This window comes from Mastigoproctus giganteus, chromosome 1 (assembly GCF_048544385.1).
Source record: "Mastigoproctus giganteus isolate SK-2022 chromosome 1, ASM4854438v1, whole genome shotgun sequence".
In the NCBI taxonomy this organism is placed as follows: domain Eukaryota; kingdom Metazoa; phylum Arthropoda; class Arachnida; order Uropygi; family Thelyphonidae; genus Mastigoproctus; species Mastigoproctus giganteus.
This window is the reverse complement of record NC_143575.1, coordinates 4,974,576-4,998,633: the sequence shown is the minus strand read 5'-3', so window position 1 is coordinate 4,998,633 and position 24,058 is coordinate 4,974,576. Positions and strand designations below refer to the sequence as shown.

Sequence of the window (24,058 nt, the reverse complement as noted above, 5' to 3'; positions counted from 1 at the left end):
TGACTAGTGCCAAACCCATTTCACTGGGCATGATTATGATCTTATGGACTTCCAAAGAGGTATGCTTGTCAGTGTGCATTTAGCAAATGCTGCAGTACAGAGCACTCACTTGAGCATTCAGCAAAACAGAATGGAAGAGAAGCTGAAAACTACACAGCAAAGAATGGAATGAATTATATTAGGAATCAGACTCTTAGATAAGAAAGAGAAATGTGGATTAGGCAGCAAACACAAATAAAGTACATTCTTATCAAAACTAAAGAACTGAAATGGTCTTGGGCAGGACACATAGCTCAAAGACAAGATGAGAGATGGACTAAGAAAATAACAGAATGGTACCCAAAAGAAGATAAAAGAAAACCCGGAGGATAACAACAGAGATGAACAGATGAAATTCACAAGTTTGTGGGTAGTGAATGGATGACCATTGCACAAAACAGGGGGAATTGGAAAGTTGCCAGAGAGGCCTTCATCCTGCAGTGGATTGAAAATGGCTGATGATGCAACACAGAAATCAGCTGCACTTGTTGAACTTTCAGTGAGTGATGTCATTCAGGGTCTTTAACAAATGGAACAATGCCTTGGAAACATCAGATGGAATAGATGCAATTGCAGCCAAAAATATGAGGTGACAGAGTGAGATGCCAGATGTGTGGAGTGGATTACCAAGTGTAATTGTTGCCAGTGACAAAACAATTAACCTCTATATTTATAAGTAAAGAGGTGGAGAGGGCATCAAAAGACATCAGTATCTAGATGGCATTGATCTTAGACCCTAACCAGAAAATACAGTTGTTTTGGTGTCAGGAACTCAAAGGATGGATGCAGGAGTATTGTTGGAAAGTCATGTGGTTCAGCGAATCCAGATTTCTACATTTCACCATGAATGGCATGTGGAGGAAACCATACAAGGCACTAGAACTATCCTATTGTATAATGACTGTGAAGACTTCTGAAGGAATTGTCTGGCATGGGACATGTTTTCATGAGTTATCTTTGGTCCCATGATAACACTGGAGAGTATCATGAACTCCGTGAGTTCATGATACTCTCCGTCAAATATCTGAATACCGTCGTGAATCAGATACACCCATCAATGTTGCACATTACTCCTTTGGACAGAGGTAAACATACAACATTGCCAGATGACAGTGAAAACCATCCACTACTCCAAATGTGTGCATAAGTGGTTGAAAAACACGAGGAAGACATCAATCATCTACCCGTCGGTCCAGTACCTGGATCTTGATCCCATTCCAGTGCCTGTTCAATGAACTGGAAAGGTGTGTTCATTAGCAAGGTCCTCTAGCCATGTTACTCCAAGAACTGAAGACAGTTTTGTTGTATGATCCAGTATTGCTCATGTCACTTTTCAAGACCTTGTTTACTGTGGTCCACATCACTGATTAATTGATTCACATCATTATTTGGAGCATTGGTTCAGGCTGACAGTGGCCCAGCTCATGGTCCTAATAAAATGGCCAGAAAAATGTGCAGTAGGATTTCACTTTAAATATGCATGATGTCTTTTAATTTGTTTAAAAATCTTTGCAGGGTTGGAGTGGGCTTTATGATCTTAGTGCTTTCTGCATGTGGAGGATTCTTTCGCTATTGTTATGACCACAACCTTGTTCTCCTAAGTTCAAACAGCTATTATTTGCAAAAAGGCAATGTAGATGAAAGTGAAACTACTAATATTGTAAGTGTATATTTGTGAATTGTTACCTTTATATTGCTTATTAGACATCTAAGAAAGAATTTTGTGCATTCTTTAAAAAAAATTAAAAAAAACTTTTAAAAAAGTAGTAATTTTCATAATGGTATTATGATTAGCAGTATTATAGAGATTATATGGGAGTTGCTTAAATAATAGTAACAACACAGCTGTCACAAAAAAAAAAATAAAAATTTTAAATGCTTCATTTGCAGGTACAGGGTGGCTTTCTGAGTAGAAGAAATCTTTATTGCTGTGATAAATGGCTCTCTACTTTGCTGTAGATGTCACACAATTTGCCTTGAAGCATAGTTGTGGGAACTCTCAGTAGTTTTCACTACTGAGATGACAGCTGGGTGTTTTCCATTTTTTCTTGTTGGCTCATTAGTTGTAATAGGCAGTCTGGCATTTCCCATTCATAATCAAAATAAACATGATTCATTTGCTGAAAATTGATGCTTTTTCCAAAAATTTTAAGGGGAGGGGATAGAAGTTGGTTTTTAGAACATTTCTGAACTCTTACCAAAATGATACACTTTAAAGTCAGGTTAAAAATAATTAAAATAAGTCAAACTCTATGAAAATGAAGGTGCTGAGTTTATCAATAGTGATAAAAGTGGTGGTAAAAGGCTGGCTCTAAATTGCTTCTGAATGGATCAGTAATTAGAATGGGGACAAAAGCAATATGATATGCACTCCGCCAAGAATTGATAATTTTGCTGATACATTTGAATATCAAAATAGTTTGGAATCCAAAATTTACTGAAGGAGATTCCTGATGCTTCTTGCATACTGCTGTTACCAATTTTGATAATAAGTTGCCCATTATTTTTAACTTTCCCTTGCTTAATGAAATGTATGTGGAGTTAGTTTAGGAAAATGGAAATAAGTTAATAAAACTTATTTCTAATGTTGCAATGTTCATGAAACTAGCAAATTCCATTGATTGCAGTTTGCCATGCCTGCATCTCACTATTGCTAGAGAAGTCTGAGTGAAAATGCTAGCAAGATAACTTGATAACTATGTGCAAGTGGTAACATACCACTTGCCACTACATAGTCACATTTCACACTCCTCAAAATACCTCCTGCATTTGACAGCTACATTCCCTCAAGGGTAATCTCCATCCTTCACGAGTTGAAGGAACGTTTATTTTCAACTGCAAGTTAAAATAAAGTTTTGGCTGTGTCCTAAAGAAAAGCCTTGTATTAATGTTAAAATGGTCAAATGATGCAAGGAAGATATTCTTTTGCTGCATTTAAAAAAAAAAGAAAGAAAGAAAGGCTTCTTTCCAGTAAAAGAAATACAGCAATACCTCGCTTAGCACGGCTTCAAACAGCACAGGTTTCACTATAACATGGTTTTAAATTAAGTTTAAGTCGAAAATTTACTGTACATATTAAAACTCATTCAATATTCAAAACTCATTCGATAGCATTATGTAGAGTATGTGCCTAAGCATGTACTCTACATAATGCTGTCGTAGCCTAGGTTACATATATGCTGTGGTGCCAACTCTATTGTTTCATATGCACATGTGCCAATAGCTTCCCTCAGGCAGTCAGCAGTTTGTTTGTTTGTTTGGATTTTTGTATTTTTTTGGCGCATTAGCAACTAAGGCTATAATGCGCCTCAGTCAGCAGTAACATCAACAGTGTTCAGTATTCTTAATGCCATCCCGACGAAATGATGTGATAGCTTTTAAAACTTTTTATTTCACAATTTATTTTTATACCCCTTTAAATACAAAACGATAAGTCAAAAAAGGTAAATTGATGAAAGCAGTGGAGCTACTAAACTCAAATGGCTTACATTAGGAAAAAACTTGATATTATCTTATGCTAAAATCACGTGGAAAAATGGAATGAATGAAGCATCAGTGCAAACGATTATTCAAAAGAAGGATCAGTATAAAGAGCAGAGAACTTTTACAGCATCTTAAATGACAATAGTGACTAAGCAGAGAAGTTTGCTATTGATTAATATGGAACATCTTTTATTAATATGGATAGAAGAATGTAATCAAAAGAGAATTCCTTTGAGTCAAAACATCATTCAAGTGAAAGCCATGAGCCTTTATAACACGCTGAAGGAAAGAGAAGAAAATAAAGAGAAAATATTTAAAATATATATAAAAAATATAAATACAGTAAACCCCTGCCATTCACAGGGGTTACATTCCTGAGAAATGCCGCGAATACTGAGTTATGGCTCCCATAGTAATAAAGGGGTTCCGTTCCAAAGTATGAAATATATAAGAAAAACTAGTCTAAAATTTTGTCTATGTATGTATTATATGTACCTTCATAACACGACTATGTACATAGACAGTACATAGTGAAATGCAAGCATATGGCATCAAAATGAAAATAAGAAACAATTTAATATTAAATGTAATATTTATTATAAATTTCAAACAAATCCTTCAACCAGCACCTTTGCTAGCTAAAAAACTTATCCTGCTGGTGCTATCACCAGTTTCGCTAAAGTGTTGATAAAGGAGATTTGCCTTTTCACGAATGATGAGTGAACATAAGGGAATTTTATTTTGAGTTCGGTCTTCTGTCCACAGATTTAAAGCTTTTTCCATTTTTTTCTAATTTAACATCACAAGTTACAGAGCAAATTTTTGAAGCAATTAGCGCGTTTTCACGGACACTACAGCGGATTTTTTCTTCCGATTTTTTGATTGCTCATACCGTTGACTCATTGATTTTATAATGTTTTGCCACTGAGGAGACACTTTCCCCATTAGAAATTTTGTCTAATAACTCACTTTTATTCGCTAATGTCATCACCTTCTTTGATCTTTTCACATTTCCCTTGTTATTCGTAGCCATATTTTTGTTCGGGTTAGAAAGAACTTGTCCACAATAAAGTCACTTTCTTCCATTAACACACTCGAAAAAGTCTGTTTTACACTGCAAAACGGTAGATTTATCACTTTTGTAAGCATATCAATTTATAAATTGATAAATTTATTCAATTTATAAGCATATAAATTAAAAGCAAACGACGAAACCATCCATGACAAAGCGCATAACACATACTGAACAAGGATTAGCAAGAAACATCCAAGCTCGTGATTTTGTTACCCCCCCCCCCCACCCACTGAAAGCTGTTTTGACTGGGAAAGATAATTTTAGCCATGCCCATGTTTTCTTATTGCGGAAAATGTTCATGGCGCTTTAAAATTCACATTTTTTTAGGTTTCATTTTATATTAAATCAGCGACCGCGAATAACGGGGGTTTACTGTATATAAAATATCAAAAAAACCAATATGGCCGTCTTACCATGCGGACGTGTTTTAGTCAGCTCCGTAATTTTTGATTTTAAATATGTGTTTTAAGTGTTATTTAACCCAAGAAAAGTATGCACACAGGATTATAAAGAACAGAGGATCACGCTGGTGAGATATTTTTGTCATTTACTTGGGAACATCGTCTGGTTGAAGCATTATTTATCTGTATCCTTTGTTGTCAGACCGCATGGTCACCATGTGCCTGATGGCAGGGCTATTGGGAGGTTGCCGATATAACACGGCGGCCACGTCTCAACCTGACACCTTGACTAGGGAGGTGCTATAGCGACTGTAACTTTGGACAGTGACTGGGTCCCATCCTTTCAACAAACTGAGTGATTTTATGAAGAAAGCTAATATGGGATATCGTGTATCCCCCTCTTGCCATAAACTTTGCCTGGCTGACTGTGAACTCCTTACCTATGCATTCCACGGAATTACTAATGACACTATCGCCTCTGGTGCTCCAGGAAGCGCCCCTATGAGAAGTGATCCTGCTCTTCTGGTAGCATTTTCACACTAGGCTATTTCCCCCCCCCATCAGTGACCGAAGGGGATAGCACAAAATTTCACTATATAACCACCTGTGTGCCTCCAAATTCAACCACAGATTTGTGGAGGACATCGTCCGACAGCATTTTCAGTGCCCTACCAGATCATCCCAACATACGCCCGATAAACCGAACTGTCCCGGTTATCCGGAATTCACTAAATGGAAGGGAAAACAGAAAAAAATTTTTTTTTTTTTTTTATGAAAATCCCAAACACGAAAGGTATCAAAACCTATAGTACTTAGTACCGTGCATGGGTTGAAGGAGAAGTATGGGGGGAGGGGGATGCCAGAAACTTTGCTCTAGAGACTAAACATGGGTTTCACCACTTCAAGCCTCCAATAAGCAAAGTGGTGGTATTTCACCAGTTGATGAAAGTCATCTACCACCTAAGATTTTATCGAATCCTTGATGCAGTCACAAAGTGACCACCTCGACATTATTGATGAGACAGAAGATATGGAGGACACCCGATCAGGGGCCTCTCAAGCCAAGCGAAAAAATAAGCGAGTGACCCACTCCCAGACCTAGTCTAGAGAGCAGCCCGACCACACAGCATCTCAAAGGGAAACAAACAACGATGACAAACAACAGGAACCACACTCTTCCAGAGGCTCCATCTATGAGAAAACATTCATTTTAAAAACGGCTCTTGAAAATATATTCAGAGAGAACCCTAACAGGATCTCCTCCGAACTGGGGTCTCAAATTGTGACAATATTTCACAAAATTTAGACAATTCTCCATGGTACATACTTAGAAAGTGAGAGAATAGCTACACGGCTACAAACCTATATGGAATGTGGGGCAAACAAAATGCCACAGCGTGCCCCCACATATGCCCAAGCACTGAGGAATATACCAAACGAGACAGAGAAAACAAACAAAGTGGAAATCCAACAAAAGAAAGTATTATTGAAAACCCCAAACATCGTCATACTGAGACCCACCGGAGAAGAGAGACCCTCCAGTGAACAAATAAAGCAAAAAGTCATAAACAATCTCAAAGAGGACTTCGAAGGCACTAGGATAAAATCTATCCTGAAAACAAGAAGTCCTGGTATCATAATTGAGATGGAAAGCAAGGAGGAAGCCAAGGGGATAATAACGAACCCCAAGCTAAATACCCTGGGACTCGTGGCAGAGACCCCAAAAAAGAAAGGCCCATCAATAGTTATTTTCAATGTGGACCAAAATCTACAACCACAACAACTCACGGAAGAAATATATAGAAGAAACCTAAAAAGCCACCTACCGAATCAAGGGGCGACACTGTTGACCCCAAAATACAGAACCCAGTCCAAAACAAATGGAGGATATAACTGGACAGTTGAGCTGACTCTGCCCACCTGGCAGGTCCTAAAAAACCAAAGCAGGATTTTTGTCAAGTGGAGTTGCCTCCATTTTAGAGAGCATGTGGCCATACCGATGTGCTTTAGATGTTGCAAATATGGCCACACCACTCACACCTGTGCCCAAAAGGAACCAACCTGCAGCCACTGCTCAGAGAGGGGACATGATTTTAAGAACTGCCCCAACAAAACTAAGGAACCCATCTGCACCAATTGCAAAAGCCTCAGAATGGAACACAACCACTCCATCCGAGACTCAAACTGTCCCACTTACCTCAAGGTAAAAGACACCTACCAACAAAGAATCGATTATGGGAATACAACATAAAAAATACAATTGCGGCGTACTAAAGATACGCCCACCGAGCTCGAGCAGTTGTTGAGCAGGTAAGACTCCAAGCAGATGAGGATAATGCTGACATTATCATAGTCCTAGAACCGTATACCAATCAGAAACAAGTAAGGGGATACCCGCTCGATTATAAAATTGTTCAAAGCAACGAAGACACCCCCTGGGCAGCAGTACTAGTAAGAAATCCAGAGATAACGGTTACAAAGATACCAAACTTTGCACGCCCTGGGCAGCCTGTGCCCATATTTTTTTTTTTTTTTTGCCACGACATATCTACAATCAGTACAGACAACCCTGATAGGGCATAAAATCTTGTTTGGAGCGGATGTTAACTGCTGATCACCTGTCTGGCACAGTGCCAAACCGGACCGCAGGGGAACCTCAAACGGACGGAAACTAGAAGACTTCCTAGCAAATTCAATATTTACAGTCATAAACCAGCCGTTCTGCCTCCCAACGTATTGTAACATGCTATGGGAAGAAACAATCGACATAACTTTAACATCCAGAAATAGAGATACAAACATAATCCACTGGACTGTACAAAACGCGTGGACTACATCTGACCACCGAACCATCACTTACAGCATACAAAGGAATCAGGCTAGAACAGTCGCCACTAAATACCTGTCAAACAGATTTGCAATCAGGAAAGCAAATTGGGACACCTACTGCAATTTCTTATCCACCCAAGGGAGACAGTACATGGAGGACTTGGACAGATGGGAGACCGAAGGTGAAAGGATAGACCCCAGCCAGTTCGCACAAGATATAATCTGCATAATCACCAATGCAGCGGAAGCGTCCATGAAAAGGAAAACTCCGATGACGAGAGCAACCATGGTGGACCCTGGAGCTTCAAAGAATGAGATGACAAGTACAGGATAAAAGAAAGCAGTATCAAAGGGCATGAAGAACATGGCCCCAGGCGGAAGTTGCGGAACTGAGGCAACAATATAGACAGATCCAAAACCTTTATACAGAAACTATTAAGAAAAACAAGAAAACATCCTGGGAACGACTTGTCCAAGTAACAGGAAATACTGAACCCTGGGGAGTGGTATATAAAATCACCACAAACAAACTCCCCAGAGGCGAAGTGATGACCGCAACAAAGATGGCGCAAGGAACACTCGCTGCAACATGGCAGGACTCAATAAAGAACATACTTGGCAATCTTATCCAAGACCCGCCAGGCATACTAACAGAGGACCAGAAAGCCATCTGCCAAGCAAACAAAGAATATGTGACCCAACAACTAAAATAAATAAATTTTCTGTTTATACTCCGGAACGATCAAACGGTCAGAGGAGTTCACAAGATATACAGAATACAAGAAACAGCACCGTATTCACCAGTCACGGGCTTGAACCCCGGTCACTCAAGGCACGTGTACTTATACACCCGCGCGCCTGACCACTAGGCTACGGCGGCCTCTCAACTAGAACCCCCTTTCACAGCCAACGAACTACAAGAAGCGGTATCACAAACCAGGAACAAAAAGTGCCCTGGCCCTGATCTCATCGAGCCGGAAATCATCAAGAAAGCAGCAGAGGTTATGCCTGACCTCCTGTTCCGACTGTACAACACCTGTATCAAAGAGGGCCAGTTCCCCACCAGCTGGAGGATGGCCAATCTAAAACTGATCCTCAAAAATCGAAACAGACACCAGGAAAATCCAAATTCATATAGACCCATAGCCTTATTGTCGACACTAAGCAAGCTTTACGAAAGATTATTACATAAAAGGATCCACAACCACTATAATGAGGCAAACCTGAATTCACTCAAGCAGTACGGCTTCAAATCGGCATCTTCGACCATAGATGCTGTCCAAGGCCTAATCACCAAAGCGATGCAGTGTACCAGAAAAATTTCCTGGTCATGGCCGTCGACTTTGCTGGGGCGTTCGACACCCTCTGGTGACCAAGCGGCCTTTGCAGGCTCAGGGCAGTGAGACCACCAAGCAATTTGTACAGGAGCATCAAAACTTATCTCTCGGACAGAAACGTCCAAATAATAACACCCTACAAGAAGTTGACCGGGCCAGTCCGCAGGAGCTGCCCTTAGGGATCTGTCCTGGGGCCGCTCCTGTGGAACATACTGTTTGACGAGTTCCTCACCATGGACCCGGGGGAGGTGGAGGCCCAGGCCTTTGCAGACGACCTCGTACTGACGGTCATGGTGGATTCCAGACAGAACCTTGAAACACTTGCAAACCAAGCCCTTGAAACCTTGCAGGACTTGGCAAAACTACACACCTTAACAATCTTGCCAATGAAAAAGACCTTAGAAGACCACCACAAATCAAGCTGGCAGGACAAACAATCAAACTGTCAATGCAAATTAAATATCTGGGACTGATCATCGATCAGTCCCAGATATTTAATTTGCCACACCTAATCTATCTAAACCGCACCTAATCTATCTAAAAGAGAAACTGCGGAAATTGCCAGAGTTACATGCAGGGACTGGGGGCTAAACAGGAGAACCCTGTCCCTGTATTATAAACCATCTTCATCCCGATAATAACATATGGATCTCCCATATGGTACAAGAAAGCAGGAACAGCAGTAAATTAAAAGGATACTGGACACGATCCAACGCAACATATTATTAACAATAACAAGAGCATGTAACACGGTTAGTACGAGTGCCCTACAGGTCCTTGCGGGGACCCTACCCTTGGATTTAGAGGTAACCCGCTGCGGGCTTATGTATCTACTAGCCAAACCGCCTACAGCGGTCTTACCATTGACATCACCAATAACAGGAAAAACGAGAAACAAAAAATAGTGGACCACCTTGTACAAATTTGGCAGAGAAGATGGACAGATGTGGAAAAAGGAGCGATAACAAAAAAATTTATACCCCAAGTAACCAAGTTGTATCCCAAGGCTCCCGCATGGCTGTACCCAGGCCTAAACATTACTTTTCTACTCACCGGCCACGGGCCTTTCAAGGCCAAATTAAATGCCTTGGGCATAATCGAAGAATCACACTGTCTCTGCGGCGACCTAGAAACATGGCATCACGTTATGCATCAGTGTGAAATATACGAAGACATCAGATGTCAAATGATCACGAGAATTAAATACATCCCTAACACCCAGGAACACCATCTCCTGGGCACACCAGAAGAATTTGCGGCCTTTAGTCGCTTTGCCCAGGACGTCTTCTCCAGAAGAAAACTACAAATAGCCATCCACCAAGGCCAACAGGAGTAATGAAACCAAATATGGATACGAAGGAATACGAGAAACTAAGGACGGGGATATCAACCAATGATTGATGACCATTGGAATATGCCACCCAAAGTTGAGAACGGAACGCCACCCATTTAAGATAACAAAACCCACCTGATAGGGAAGTTAAAAAAAAAAAAAAAAAAAAAAAAGATATTATTACACAATCAGAGAAGGATGCTGAACCAAAGAAAGAGAAACATAAGGATGCGGCTTGCCCCATGAGTGACAATGAAGAGAAACAGACGTAACACAAAGGCCATATTGGAGACCTGAAGAGGGCACTCTAGCCCTCTTCATCTATAATTCCTAACTCCCCGGGAGGAGGGGAACGGCCACACGGTCCCCCCCTTCTTGCCATTCCCTGTTTCTCTCTGGTGGGGCATGGGCATGCCCCACTGAAACTGGGGCCGCCTTCTCTATTGTCTCCATACTTCTGCCTTTTTCCCCCAGTCTTCTGCCTCCCTCCCCTCTATCTTCACGCTAGCGAAAGTCCCACACATCAAAATTAATACATCAAAACCGCCAGCATTTGGCCTAAAAAATTAAAGCGATAATATCCCCACGTCAACGCAAATAATAAAAATCACTTTATTTTATTTTCCTGATGAACATTGGAATATGCTACCCAAAGTTTTTTTTTTTTTTTTTTGTCCTAGCCGCCGAAATCTCAGGAAACTAAGCGGCAAGACCTGCCAGAGTAAACTAAGTCTACGGAGTTCCTGGCCTGCCTCCACAGGGCGTAAGTGGGGCAACGTTGGATCCCAACAGGGGTCCAGCAGCTAAATGGCCAGAAGAACAACGGTACATGACATTACACGATCCAAGATCCATATACTTTTAAATCTCTGGCATTTACAGTGTACTGTAATACACCACAACGTAAACTACGCGGAGATGGGGGGAACCCCTGGTGCCACTTGACCCTAAAAACACTTACATTTACTTACACTGTATATAAAATATAAAATAAATATATAAAAAGGAAATATTTACAGTCAGTCGTTGGTTTTTCCATTTTAAAAACCATGTTGGGCTTCACAATGTTTGTATCTTAGATGAAAGTGCAAGCGCAAACAAAGACACTGCTGCAAGATTTCCAAGTGAACTGAAAGATATCATTGAAGAAGGTGACTACAAGGATGAACAAATTTTCGTCAATGAAACTGGACTGTTCTGGAAAAAAAATGTCCTCACGAACTTTTTTAGCTGAAAATGAAAAGGCCCAACCTGGATATAAAGCATCAAAAGATTGTTAACACTTTTGTTGGGTGGAAACTCATCTGGGGATTTTAAATTGAAACCTCTACTCGTGTTCAGAGCAGAAAACCCAAAAGCTCTAAAGGCAGTGACGGGATTCAGCCAGTTCATGCAAACCAGTTCCTAGAATTTCCCAAGTTCGCTGAACCGGTCCCTAAAGGCCATTTAACACCGAACGGCACGCGAGCTACGCTACTTTTGGTCTATGTTTGGTTTTTCTTTTTTACCTTGAAAATGGGGAGTAAGATGATAGAGAACCGGTTTTTAAAATTTTTGATTCCCACCACTGTCTAAAGGGTTGTCTAAAATGCACATTGCCCGTAATTTGTCAATCCAATAAGAAAGCATGGATTACAAAAGAATTGTTTACAGAATGGTTAGGCTTCCAGTCCAGTTTATCATATTTAATTCTAAAGCCGTACAGCTTCTGTTTGAATGGCTTTAGAAATAAAAGTAGAAAATAAAAGCATATTTAAGTACTTGAAGTTCTGACATTTCATTGAATCAGATAAGCATACCATCATCTTGATGGTTAATGTTGGCAGAACTGCCCTAACGCCACTCTCTTAGAAAAATGAAATCGACTAAGAGACTAGTTATTGGCTTTTGCGATTGGACTTGGATGACAGCCATACTTTTGTTCTTCATGTGAACAAATAAATAGAATAATTAAGAATAATAAATAGGCCACTATCAGAGAAATCTCACTGACTGCAGGCAAATTTTTGATGTCTAACTAAAGAATCACAGCAAGTTTTCTCTTGTGTTTTTTTATGACAGTTATTATTCAGCAGCCATGGCCAATAGTTTGACTACACTATTTGGCAAGAACTAGGATACATAGGGATGGAGAACTCCAGACATTCTTCTCCAAACCCAACAGCCATCACCCAAGAATCACCTTCAAGATGTAAATACAATGCATTATTGTTTCTGAACCTACTGCTACCTAAACAAGATAATCATATTATAGGTGTCAGTATATAGAAAGCTTTTGGACATTGGGATTACTTTAAATTTATGTGCTGCTATCCCCACTCTTCCAAAGGAGATGTTATCACGACTCTTGTTATTGGGCTCTCAAAATATACCAGCACAGTAATTTAGACAAATAGATGCAACAGCTCAAACACATCACAGATGGTGCAGGTTTCTTCTCTATCTTGTATATCGTAACCAAAAAAAAATAAAATTAATAGGATAGCAAAAACCTTCAATATACCTGCATTCTGCATGAGTTCCAAGTTCCTCAAGAACACCTTTATTCACAATTAGGATTCTGGAGACAATGGAAGAAGCCATTTTCCAGTTCCCATATGATTGTGGGAGTGTTTATGTGGGTCATCATCATCATCTGTCATTCTGATGTTCCACAGGTCGACATAAGAAGCCTCGCCACCATGCCATCCATGTACTTCTCTCTATCATTAATTTCATTCCAATTTCCTCCTCTCTTAATGACATCGGTCTTTATCATGTCCTGCCACCTCATTCTTGGTCTCCCCCCATGGTCTTTTGCCCTTTAATTGTAAATCAAACATTCTTCTTGGCAAATGCCTCTCTTTCATCCTCTTGACATGTCCGAACCATTTCAAACGGGACCTTTCAATCCTGTCCTGGAGTTTTTAAACCTGAATTCTCTCTCTAATCACATCATTCCTGATTTTGTTGCACCTTGTCTTTCAAGCTATGCTCCTCACAAATCTCATTTCTGCCCCCTGTATTCTGCTTTCATCCTTTTTCCTCATAGTCCAAGTTTCAGATGCATACATCACAATTGGTATGTAATAGGTCTGGTATATGGCCTTCTTACACTTCAGCGATATGTTCCTGTTCCAGATCAGATCTCTTGTCTAACTGTAGAAATTCCCACCCACTTGTATCCTGCTACTTATATCTTCGTCTATCACTCCAGTCTTTATGATTGCGCTTCCTAGATACTTCAAGTTTTTAACCATTTTAAACTCTTTCCCTTCCATTGTAATGTATCTGTCAGGCTCGCCACTCCTCTTCAGAACCATCTTCACTCTTCTCCTGACTAAAAACCAGTCCAAATTCATTGGCCATATTAGCCCACATATCAACTTGCTGTTGCACTTGTTCCCTACTCTCTCCCCATATACAGAGTTCATCTGCGAAGAGCATGACTTTCATCTGGTCTTGTCCAAATTGTTTCGCCACTCTACGTTGCACAGCATTCATGACAGCTATGAATAGTTGTAGTGATAGTATGCCTCCTTGCCTCAAAACTGATGTTATTTCGAAACTCTCTTTTAACCCCACCACTGTTCTTACTTTGCTCACTGTGTTGGTGTAGATATTCTCAGTTCTCTCCACAAGATGTTCCCCTATTCCCAAGTTTCTCAAACCTCCCACACCTTCTCTCTATTCACGGCATAAAATGCTTTCTTTATGTCAAAAAATGCCATCCATAAATGTGTTCATAACATTTATCAGTTGCCTGATACAGAAAATTAGACTCACTGTCGATCTGCCAGGCCTAAAGCCATACTGTTCCTCGGCCATCTGGTTTTCAATCATTCCTTTTATCTTCCGCTCCAACACTCTCTCGTACAGCTTACTCACATGTGATGTCAGTGTGATGCCTCTATAATTTGAACACTTCTTCCTGTTCCCCTTCTTGAACAATGGGATGATCAAACCTTCTTTCCAGTCCTTCAGCACCCGTGCCTCATCCCAGATCTTGCGAAATGGTCTGTATGTCCACGCTATCCCTGCATCATCTGTAGCCTTCAACATCTCTCTGTTTATCTCATCCAAGTACACAACTCAACAACCATTTCTCCATATCTCCCTATCTTGTGGCCTCTCACTTCATCAATCATAGTTTTCCTCATTCTCCCTCTGGAACCTTTTTCCCTCAAATTTTCTTCTCCACCACATCCATTGTCAATCCCTCACCTTGCAACACATGTTTAATCCAATTTCTTTTCCACCTGCTAATTATTTCAGTCAAACATCTCTTCCCACTTACCCTTCTCAATACCTTCTCATTTCTCTCATCAACCTATCCTTTGTGTTCTACCCACATCTCAAAACTTTCCAATTTTTTAATATCTTCCATTCTCAAAGTTCGTGTTAATTTCTTTGCTCCTTAAAGTACCACACTCCATTCAAGATGTCATAGCAATCTTTTTCTCAAACTAAATTCCTACTCTCTCACGTGACGTTCTTCTTCTTCACTTCTCAAAAGCATTTTTACCCATTTCTATTTTTATTTCTCTACTGCTCTTTGCTACTTCCACCATTAGGCTTCCTATGCTCACTCACCTGTTTTATTTTCTTTCTTTCTGTCTTCCCACTTTCATAAGAAGGCATACCACTCACTGTTTTCTCAATGTTTATTTGCATCACAACTTTCCTTTTTCTTGTTAACCAGTTTGTGAAAACTGCTGCCAGTGCTATCTGCAAACCTAATACTCTGAATGGCTCCCCACCCCCATCAACACCCCAAATAATTCTCTCATCGATGTTTCCTTTATTTAATGCCTCTTTAACTATTCCTTTACATACACACCAAGTTGGCTTTGCCTGTTGCCCATAATACAGCCTGTACACATCTTGGCATGGACTCCACAAGGTGTTATCGGGTATCATGTGGTAGTGTTATCCATGCATTTCACAACATGTCTGGTAATGCCAGTATTTAAGTTATCAACTTCCACAAAAACAGATGGAAGTCTGGTCTAGCAATCAACTACCCACAGGCTAAACGCAAACTTCCACACTATCTATTCTACAACTGTTTTTCCTCAGTTTGAATCTATGTCCCCTTAGGTTCTTAATCTGAGCAAGCGGAAGTATCCCATAAGCATTGAGCCTGCTCAACCATTCAAGGCCTTATACACTTCAATCAGATCACCTTGCAAGTGCCTAGTCTCCAGATGCTGCAACTTGCAGAACTTAAGCCGTTCTTCATAAGCACACCCCTTTGTTCCTCTCACCAATCTTGCTGCACTTCTCTGTACTCGTTCTAGCAACTGTACATCTTTCCTAAAATTAGGCTTCCAGACCTGTATATGGTACTAAAGGTGTGGCCTGACCATTGCCTTCTACAAAGGGATAATCACCTCCTTGTCTCAGCTAGAAAAATTCCTATATATCATTGACAAAACTCCATGACCTGCTGACCTGCTCTGGCACCCCATCTGCACTGCTCAGAGAACTTCATATCTGACTACACAATTACCCCAGGTCTTTTCATTCTCCACCTCCCTGAGTGTAGTACACACAGGGAGGTGGAGAATGAAAAGACATAGTATACACATTTCTCTTGGGTTACTGCTACCCCCATATGGAGTACTTTGCATTTGTCAATGTTAAACTTCAGTTGCCACTTCTCAGCACATCATCTTAACTTTTCTAGATCCTGTTGCAGTAGCATACTGTCTTTAATGTCAATAACAACCCTGCCAACCTTTTTTATCACCTTCAAACTTGGACATTAAGCCTGATATACCTTCATAGATACCATTTATAAATACACAACAGAATAATGGGCCCAGCACTGAACCCTGGGGGAATCCACTAATAACATAGAGCAGTGTCCATTTATTACCACTCTCTGCCATCTCCCACTCAACCATCCCTTTATCCATTGCAGTAACTTGCCCTTAATGCCATACTGCTTCAATTTGAACAGCAGTCTTCCATGTGCAACAGTATCAAAAGCTTTCTTTAAATCCAAGTACATGATATCTAAATTATTTTTTGCATCCAGTTCCTTTGTGACCATATTGTAACATCCAATCAAATTCGTCAGAAAAGACTTCCCCTTTACAAACCCATGCTGTGTCTGAACTATTACTGCTGTGTTGCCTCCTTCATTATAACTGGATAGATTCCATCTGCCCCAGGTGCCTTTTTTATGTTTAACTTCAACAATTTCTCTTCCACTTTGCTCTCAGTTATTACAAAATCGCTTATCTCCCTGTTAGAGTTTGATAAACTTCTGACATTCCTCTCCTTGAATAACTTCTCATGTTTGAATGTAGATGCAAAATACTCATTCGGTTTATCGGCTACTTGAGCAGGATCATCAATAGTCGAACCATCAATGTTAAATGAACAAATCTGATTCATCCCCTTTCTTCTACATAAGTAAGTTTACATAAGTAAAGGACTCTTTGCTGTTTTTCTTTGCGTCCTTTGCCAAAGATTTCTTGTAATCTGCCTAACCTCCTTTCTGACTTGATTACAGACTAGCTTATATCTGCCATAGGCTTCTGTGTTGCCTGATAATTTATATGCATCTAATGCATTTTTCTGTTCTGCCACAAGCCTCATTAATTCATCCGACATCCATTTAAGCCTGAACCTTGAACAGTATTTCTTAGTTGGTATGAAAAGATTAGTAGCCTCCAAGATCAAGTACCTGAAGGCTTCCCATTTAGAATTCACCATTGGTAACATCATCAGTTGATCCCACTGTATAGAATTTAAGAACTGTCTGAGTCCACTGTAGTCACCTTTATGAAAACAAAAACTCTTCCCTTTACCTTTGATCATAGTTACATCTTTAAGTAAATCCCACATCAGTACAATGTGATCACTGTCACCTAGTGGTTCCTTTATCTGCAAATTCTTAATGCATGAATAATCACTGCTGATAATCAGATCAAGGGTATTTACTCCCTCTGGTTGCTCCTTGAATATGTTGCTGTAGAAAATAATCCTCCAATAAATCCACAAAAGTCCTGCTAGCGTGTGAGTGGTCAAAACACAAGTTCCAGTCAATATCTGGAAAGTTAAAATCCCCCATTACAAGACATTCTGATTTACTGGCCCATTCTATTTCTCTGCACAACTGTTCATTCTACTCATCAGAGTCATTAGGCCTATTACATACTCCTACTCTTTTTCCCTTTCCCAGTGTTTATGTCACACAAAACAGACTCAACATTGCACTGTCCATCCATGTCAACTAGATGCACTTCCTTCGATTTTATGTTTCTTAACATAAAATCGAAGTTCTTTCTGTACACATTGTACTCCCCAAATTCTACTTCTGTACTGGTTATATCTGTGTGACACCATGTCTCTGTTATCCCAACAATATTTGCCTTTCATGTCTTGATCAGCACTTAATTCATCAATTTTATTTACTATACTTCTAGTATTAGGGAACATGCAAGTATACATGCACTTGTTTTTACTCTTAGTTACACTAAACACAGCCCATGTATTTACTTGTTCAATGATGACCCCCAGCAACTTGCCCTCTAGGCTGCTGCTCATTACAATAGAAGCAGTGTAAGAATCACTTTACTTTAGCCTCTGCCTGTGACTACCGTTAATCTTTTAGTCTGTGTATCCCCCCCCCCAATCTAGCAGTTTTCTGACCCACTTAACACTGCCTCGATAGCATCAGAAAATATTTTTGCACCCTTTCTATTGAAGTGTATCCCATCCCTATAGAAGCACTCTCTCCTATTAGCAAGCACAGACCATGCTGAAAAAAATTCTACCCTGTGAGCCTTGCACAATCTCTCCAGTGCCGAATTATTTTCCAGTAGGTCTCAAACATGCTCAATTGGTTGAGATTGGTGGTTGTTTCAAAGACATTGGGTGGCCATATGGGAATGGAGAATTCATTATCATATTCCTGAAACCACTTAGCAACCTGCTGGACTGTGTGGCATGGTGCATCGTCTTGTTGATAGAAGAGGAGACTTTGGCAGTTTAAGACACAATATGGCATCCGGGCAGATTGCCGAGGGGCAAATACATTTGAATTATGGAATACTTTTAAAGCAAAAATGCAAAAGCCATGAATGCATACATACCATTAAGAAAATATTGCAGGTTGCTGAAATAGATGACTCCTAAGCTGGCTCATTAAATAGAGTAGAAAAAGATAGCATGGGACAGAGCGATGAAAAGTACTAAAGCCTGCAACAGGTACAAGTTGATCTCTAATAGTACCACTAATAAGGTTAGAGAAGCCAAGTTGGCATATGAGAAAGCAATGCCTAAGAGAGCAAGGAATGGGAACAAGAAATTTTTCATGTATGTGAACACAATGAAGAAGACGTCTAATCAGATGGGATCCTTGGGCCTGGGTGTGGGAAATTCTTAGATAACGCAGCTGATTTTGCAGATGAACTGAAGGTGCCTCCGTAGCCAGATGGGCAGGAGCAGCAGTGCGTAGCACACGCTTCTTGATTAGACCGGGGTTCGAGCCCGTGCCCACCAAATACAGAGGATGCGGAAAGGTCAGGGAATGACCACCGCATATCCCCGGAGCAATATGGCCTTAGTTGCTAATGCTCCTAAAAGCCAAATAACAAACAAACAATAACAGATGAACTGAATAGGTATTTTGCATCTCTTTACTGAAGAAAGACCCTTGATGCTGAGAAGAGGCTGTGCGAGTCAGGCTAAAACATGAAATTAGTGATTTTGTAATTACAGATGATTGTTTATTAGAAAAAATGTTGAGCATAAAGGCAAGTAAGGCTCCACAGTTGATGGCATATAGCCAGTAGTTTGAGAGAGATCACCAGGGAGTGTATTGAACTATTGAGGTTAATTATAGGAGCATCTTTGGACTCTATATATACACCAGAGGGAGAATCCTTTGGATTGGAGAAGTGCCATTATATAAAAGCAGTTCTAAGAGTGAAGTGGGTAACAACAAAATAGTTAGTCTGACTTCAGTGTAGGAAAAATCTTAAGAGGCAATGATTAAGAGTGCAATCCGGTGACATTTAGACAGATATTGCATTCTGAAGGATGTGGTTTTGTTAAGGGAAACTCATGTTAACTAACTTACAAGGCTATTTTGACACAGTTACTCTTGAGATGGATGTAGGAAACAGTTTCAGCATAGTTTATTTGGATTTTAGCGAAACATTTGACTCGGTCCCCCCATGAAAAATTACTGTATAAGCTTAAACAGGTTGGGATTACTGTAAGAGACTAAGATGGATTGCTGAGTGGCAGAAGGTCAGAGGGTTGTGATTAATGGATATTCTTCAGATTGGTGTAACATCAGGAGTGGGGCCCCTCAAGGATCAGTTCTTGGACCACTATTGTGTCTCATTTTCATAAGTGATATCAACAAAGGGATAGAAGGTGTGATGCCAAATTTTTCAGATGACATAAAGATTGGTAGAGTCGTTAATGATCACCAAGCAGCGCTCCTTCAGGATGACTCGAACAGGCTTCAGGAATGGTCATAAAAGTGGCAGCTAAGTTTTAATGCAGCAAAATGCAAGGTCGTCTTGCATTTGGAGAGGAGCAACCCTGAAATAAATTATACACTTAGTGGAATTGAATTTAAAACAGAAGAGGAAGAAAGGGATCTGGGAGTTGTAATATGGGCAGATATGAAGTTTTCTGACAGCAGGAAAGCCTTATCAATGATTTATCAAACGTTATCCTGTAGAGATATAATCATAATCCCACTGTATAAGGTAATTGTAGGACCACATTTGGAATACTGTGTTCAAGTACCTTATCTGAAAAAAGACATTGAGTTTCATGAAAAGGTCCAAAGACAAGCAACTCAAATGATGAGATCAGCAAAATAACAACTGTAATGAGGAAAGACTCCGATTTGTGTGGGCTACAGAGCTTGTCAACCGGGCACCTCAGTGGTGATCTGATTGAGGTTTATAAGGCACTGAGAAGGATTAGTAAGATGAATGAAGGTGGAATTTTCACTGTTATAAAGAATTCCAGTATTAAGGGCCATAAATTCAAATTACAGAGGTTAATGTTTAAATTAGATTGTAGGAAGTTTTCTTTTAACTACGAGTTGTAGATTGCTGTAGATTGTTGCCCTTGCAAGTAGTTGAGGACTGACAGCTTGAATAAATTGAAGGGTCAACTGGATAGTTACACATATGAGGAGGGAAGAATATAATTAGTATTTTCTTATCTACTTGATGTGTCTTTTTGTTTTTGCCAGTGCAACAGCAAATGCCTGTGGCTTCCTGGTACTATATGGAAAATGCTATTATTTGACACTGAGGGAGATAAACCATCATTATAAAGGGGTGGGGATATGGGTTCTGTTATGATGGAAAGATAGGGATTTCCATTGAGCTATTGATTAAAGGTGATCAGAGGACCCAGGGCATGCCACGAAAACAGTCCTCCAAACCATAACACCACTGCCGAACACCAACTGTGCACCCAGATGCCATAGCCTCATGTTTGTGATGACATGCCCATGCAAGGTGCAGTTTCTTGTGTCTTGCATTGAGTATGGTTGTACCCATGAGGCTCTCAACTGCCATAGCCTATATGAGCTAATGTACAGTGCATAGTCCATATGAATATTAGTCTTGCTGTTTCTATGTTCCAAAGGGTAATTAAATCTGCTATGTTGGCAGATTACTGCTATGTAATTAAAGCTGGCTACTGTTGTGGCATCTCTGCTGTGTTACAAGATGCGATACATGCTCACTGTGAGTGTCAACCACATGTGGCTGACTCACATCTGACCTTTGGCTGGTTCTTCAGCAGCTGTTGAGCCAGTCACGGTAGACTCATGACACCACAGAACGGGAGCACTTAACCATGTTGGCTGTTGTCAAGATACTGGCACGTTTTGCCTCCACAATCACTCCATGTTTGAAGTCAGAAAGATCTTATTGCTGGCCCATTCTTCAACAGACACTCAAGAAATAATTACCATGTGTGGGAATTACAATTTTATATCAGCCATTCCCAAATTTGAGCCTTCACTAGTGTCATAGACTAGTCCATTCCTGCAGGGGGTGGGGGGGGTGTTGCTAATGCCAAGCCAACTGAGAGTATATTAAATAAAGTCAGGGACAAACAATATCTCTACACTTTCACTATCACCTTGTTTTGCCCTGACTATTACTTTTTGTCCCTGGTATAATTTGCTAATCATTCTTCTGTTCTTCCAATCCAATCCAGTCTGCCAAATCAAAAACCCTCTCTAAATCTATAAAACAGATAGATATATCTTTGTTCATTGCCATGTCTTTCTGTCAACTTTCTCATTACCTTTCTTGCTTCCTTCCTTTGTTCCCCTCCCCCTCCTGAAACCAAACTGTCCTTCCACATTTTTCTCCATCCTTCTTATTATCCTTCTATTTAATGTCATTATCTTTGCCACTTATGTGTATACCAAACTTCTGGTTCTAAAAGCCTTTCATTTTGCTGCATGGCATGGCTTTTCATTCATGTTGGTATCAACAATGGTTGCTGTAATACTATTGTCTTAAAATCTTATGGCCATTCTACTTGCTCATACATTAACCTACATAATTCCATTAATTCCCTTAAACCCACTTCTCCAAGTAATCTTATAAATTCCATTGGAATTCTTTGTCTCCTGCCTTTCAGCCAACCCTTTACTTATTGCAGTAATTTTTTCCTGATGCCTCACTGTTCCATTAAGTACAGCAGCCTTTCGTGTAGAACAGTATCAAAAGCTTTACTGAAATCTAAGTATATGATGGCAAAATTATTTTTGGCATTCAATTTCTTTGCAATTGCTTCATAAAGGAATTGGATGCACAAAATAATTAGTAATTAGTCCTGTAATTAGTAGTTAATAAGCACTTGGATCAAGGCTGCAGTGTGTCTATGTATTTCTGAAGCTCTTCATAGCAGGTTATTTTTGAAATAATTTTGAGGGGTTTTTTTTTTTTATTTTAATATACTAAACTGTAATTAATATATAGTTCAAATTCCTATAATCATATAGGTTAGTTTTTTTTTATTTAGATAAGTATTTGGAAAGCTACAGCTTAATATTCAGATAACTTTTGCTATCGATATTTTGGCAGAAACTTCATAACTTTCGTTGGGTAGCTTAAATTTAATTTCACTAGTGATTAAAAGTTTGTCAGCAGTATAATTTCTATAATACTTTGTTAATTTAAATTCCTTAGTATATTGTAAGTTTAAATTTGTAAAGTTACAGCTTAATATTAAGATAATCTTTGTTATCAATATTTTAGCAGGAACTTCATAACTTTCACTCAGTAGCTTAAATTTAACTTCTTTAGTGGTTAAAGTTTTGTTAACAGTTTAATTTCTGTAATATTTTATGTTACAAGATACACTTACAGTACAAAATCCTAGGACATCATGATTCAAATGGAAATGTCTGCAGGCATTTCTGGTGTGAACTGCGACTTCATTGTTTGTATAGCCTGTGACAAGTATTCTAAGGCTGGTCTAGTAGACAGACCTAGCCCAACTGACCATTTTTTCTCTGAACCTGATGTAAGGAGTGTACTGATCTCAAATTAGAAATTGGTGTGTTACGAGAAGAATTTGAATCGCTGAAGAAACAAATTTTTGTAATAAAGATAGGTGGTTCAGAAGCAGGGTGTGTTTGCCAAGAGCAACAATTGATGATGTTACAAGCAGATTGTCAGATTTTAAGGGAAGGTAAAGAGAACATTATTATTCATGTGGGGACTAACGATATTAAATGTACACAACATGACCATCTGTTGGATAAATTTAGGACTATGCTAAAAAAATGCCATGAGTTAGGTCAGAATATGTACGTGTCTGCAATTCCATATTTAGGAAAGATAGGGAAGAGGACGAGTGGTGGAGTCATGCTTCTTATCAAAAGCAGCCTGAGTGTGAAAAGAGCTTTTGCTGAGTATGAAGTTACGTTTGCCAGTATAGAATCTATGTGATGTGAGCTAGTTGGAAGCAAAGATATAATGACAGTGGGATTAATTTACAAACCAGAAGATTCTGTACATGCAGATGGAATGGGCAAACAAGTATGAATGTCTTATTATGGGCAACTTAAATCTGCCCCAAGATTGATTGGAGTACGTGAGAGGGAAGCTCACCATGGGGAAATATTTCTTAAATAAACTACATGATTATTATTTATACCCACATGTTAGAGAAAGTACTAGGGGAGAGAATATTCTTGACCTCATTACTAATGAATCAGATGATATTACAGGGCTTAAAGTACAGGGATCATTGTCAGGAAATGATCACCCACTTGTCAATTGGAAAATAAAGAAGGATGTTGCAGTAGTTAAAGGTAAAGGGACGTGTTGTAACTTCACAAGGGAGGACTTTGGCAGTTAAAGGTGCTATATGATATCTATTAATTGATTGGATTGCTGAGTGAGGAGTACATTTGAATTATGGAATACTTTTGAAGAAAAAATCAGAGAAGCCATAAATGCATGCATGTCCCGTTAAGAAAATATTGCATGAGAAAGTTGCCAAATTGGATGACTGTGGAGCTGGCTGGTCAAACAGAGCAGAAAAAGATTGTGTGGGATAGTTA

General features: G+C 39.6%; 1 protein-coding gene across 1 annotated transcript in view; it reads left to right on the top strand.

The window, feature by feature from the left end:
* LOC150090507 (uncharacterized) overlaps window positions 1-24,058 on the top strand; it is a 113,928-nt gene that overhangs the window by 81,050 nt on the left and 8,820 nt on the right. The window contains exon 4 of the mRNA XM_090378553.1: window positions 1,555-1,699. Within this exon, the coding sequence (XP_090234679.1) occupies window positions 1,555-1,699 (145 nt within the window). The remainder of the gene's footprint in view (window positions 1-1,554; window positions 1,700-24,058) is intronic.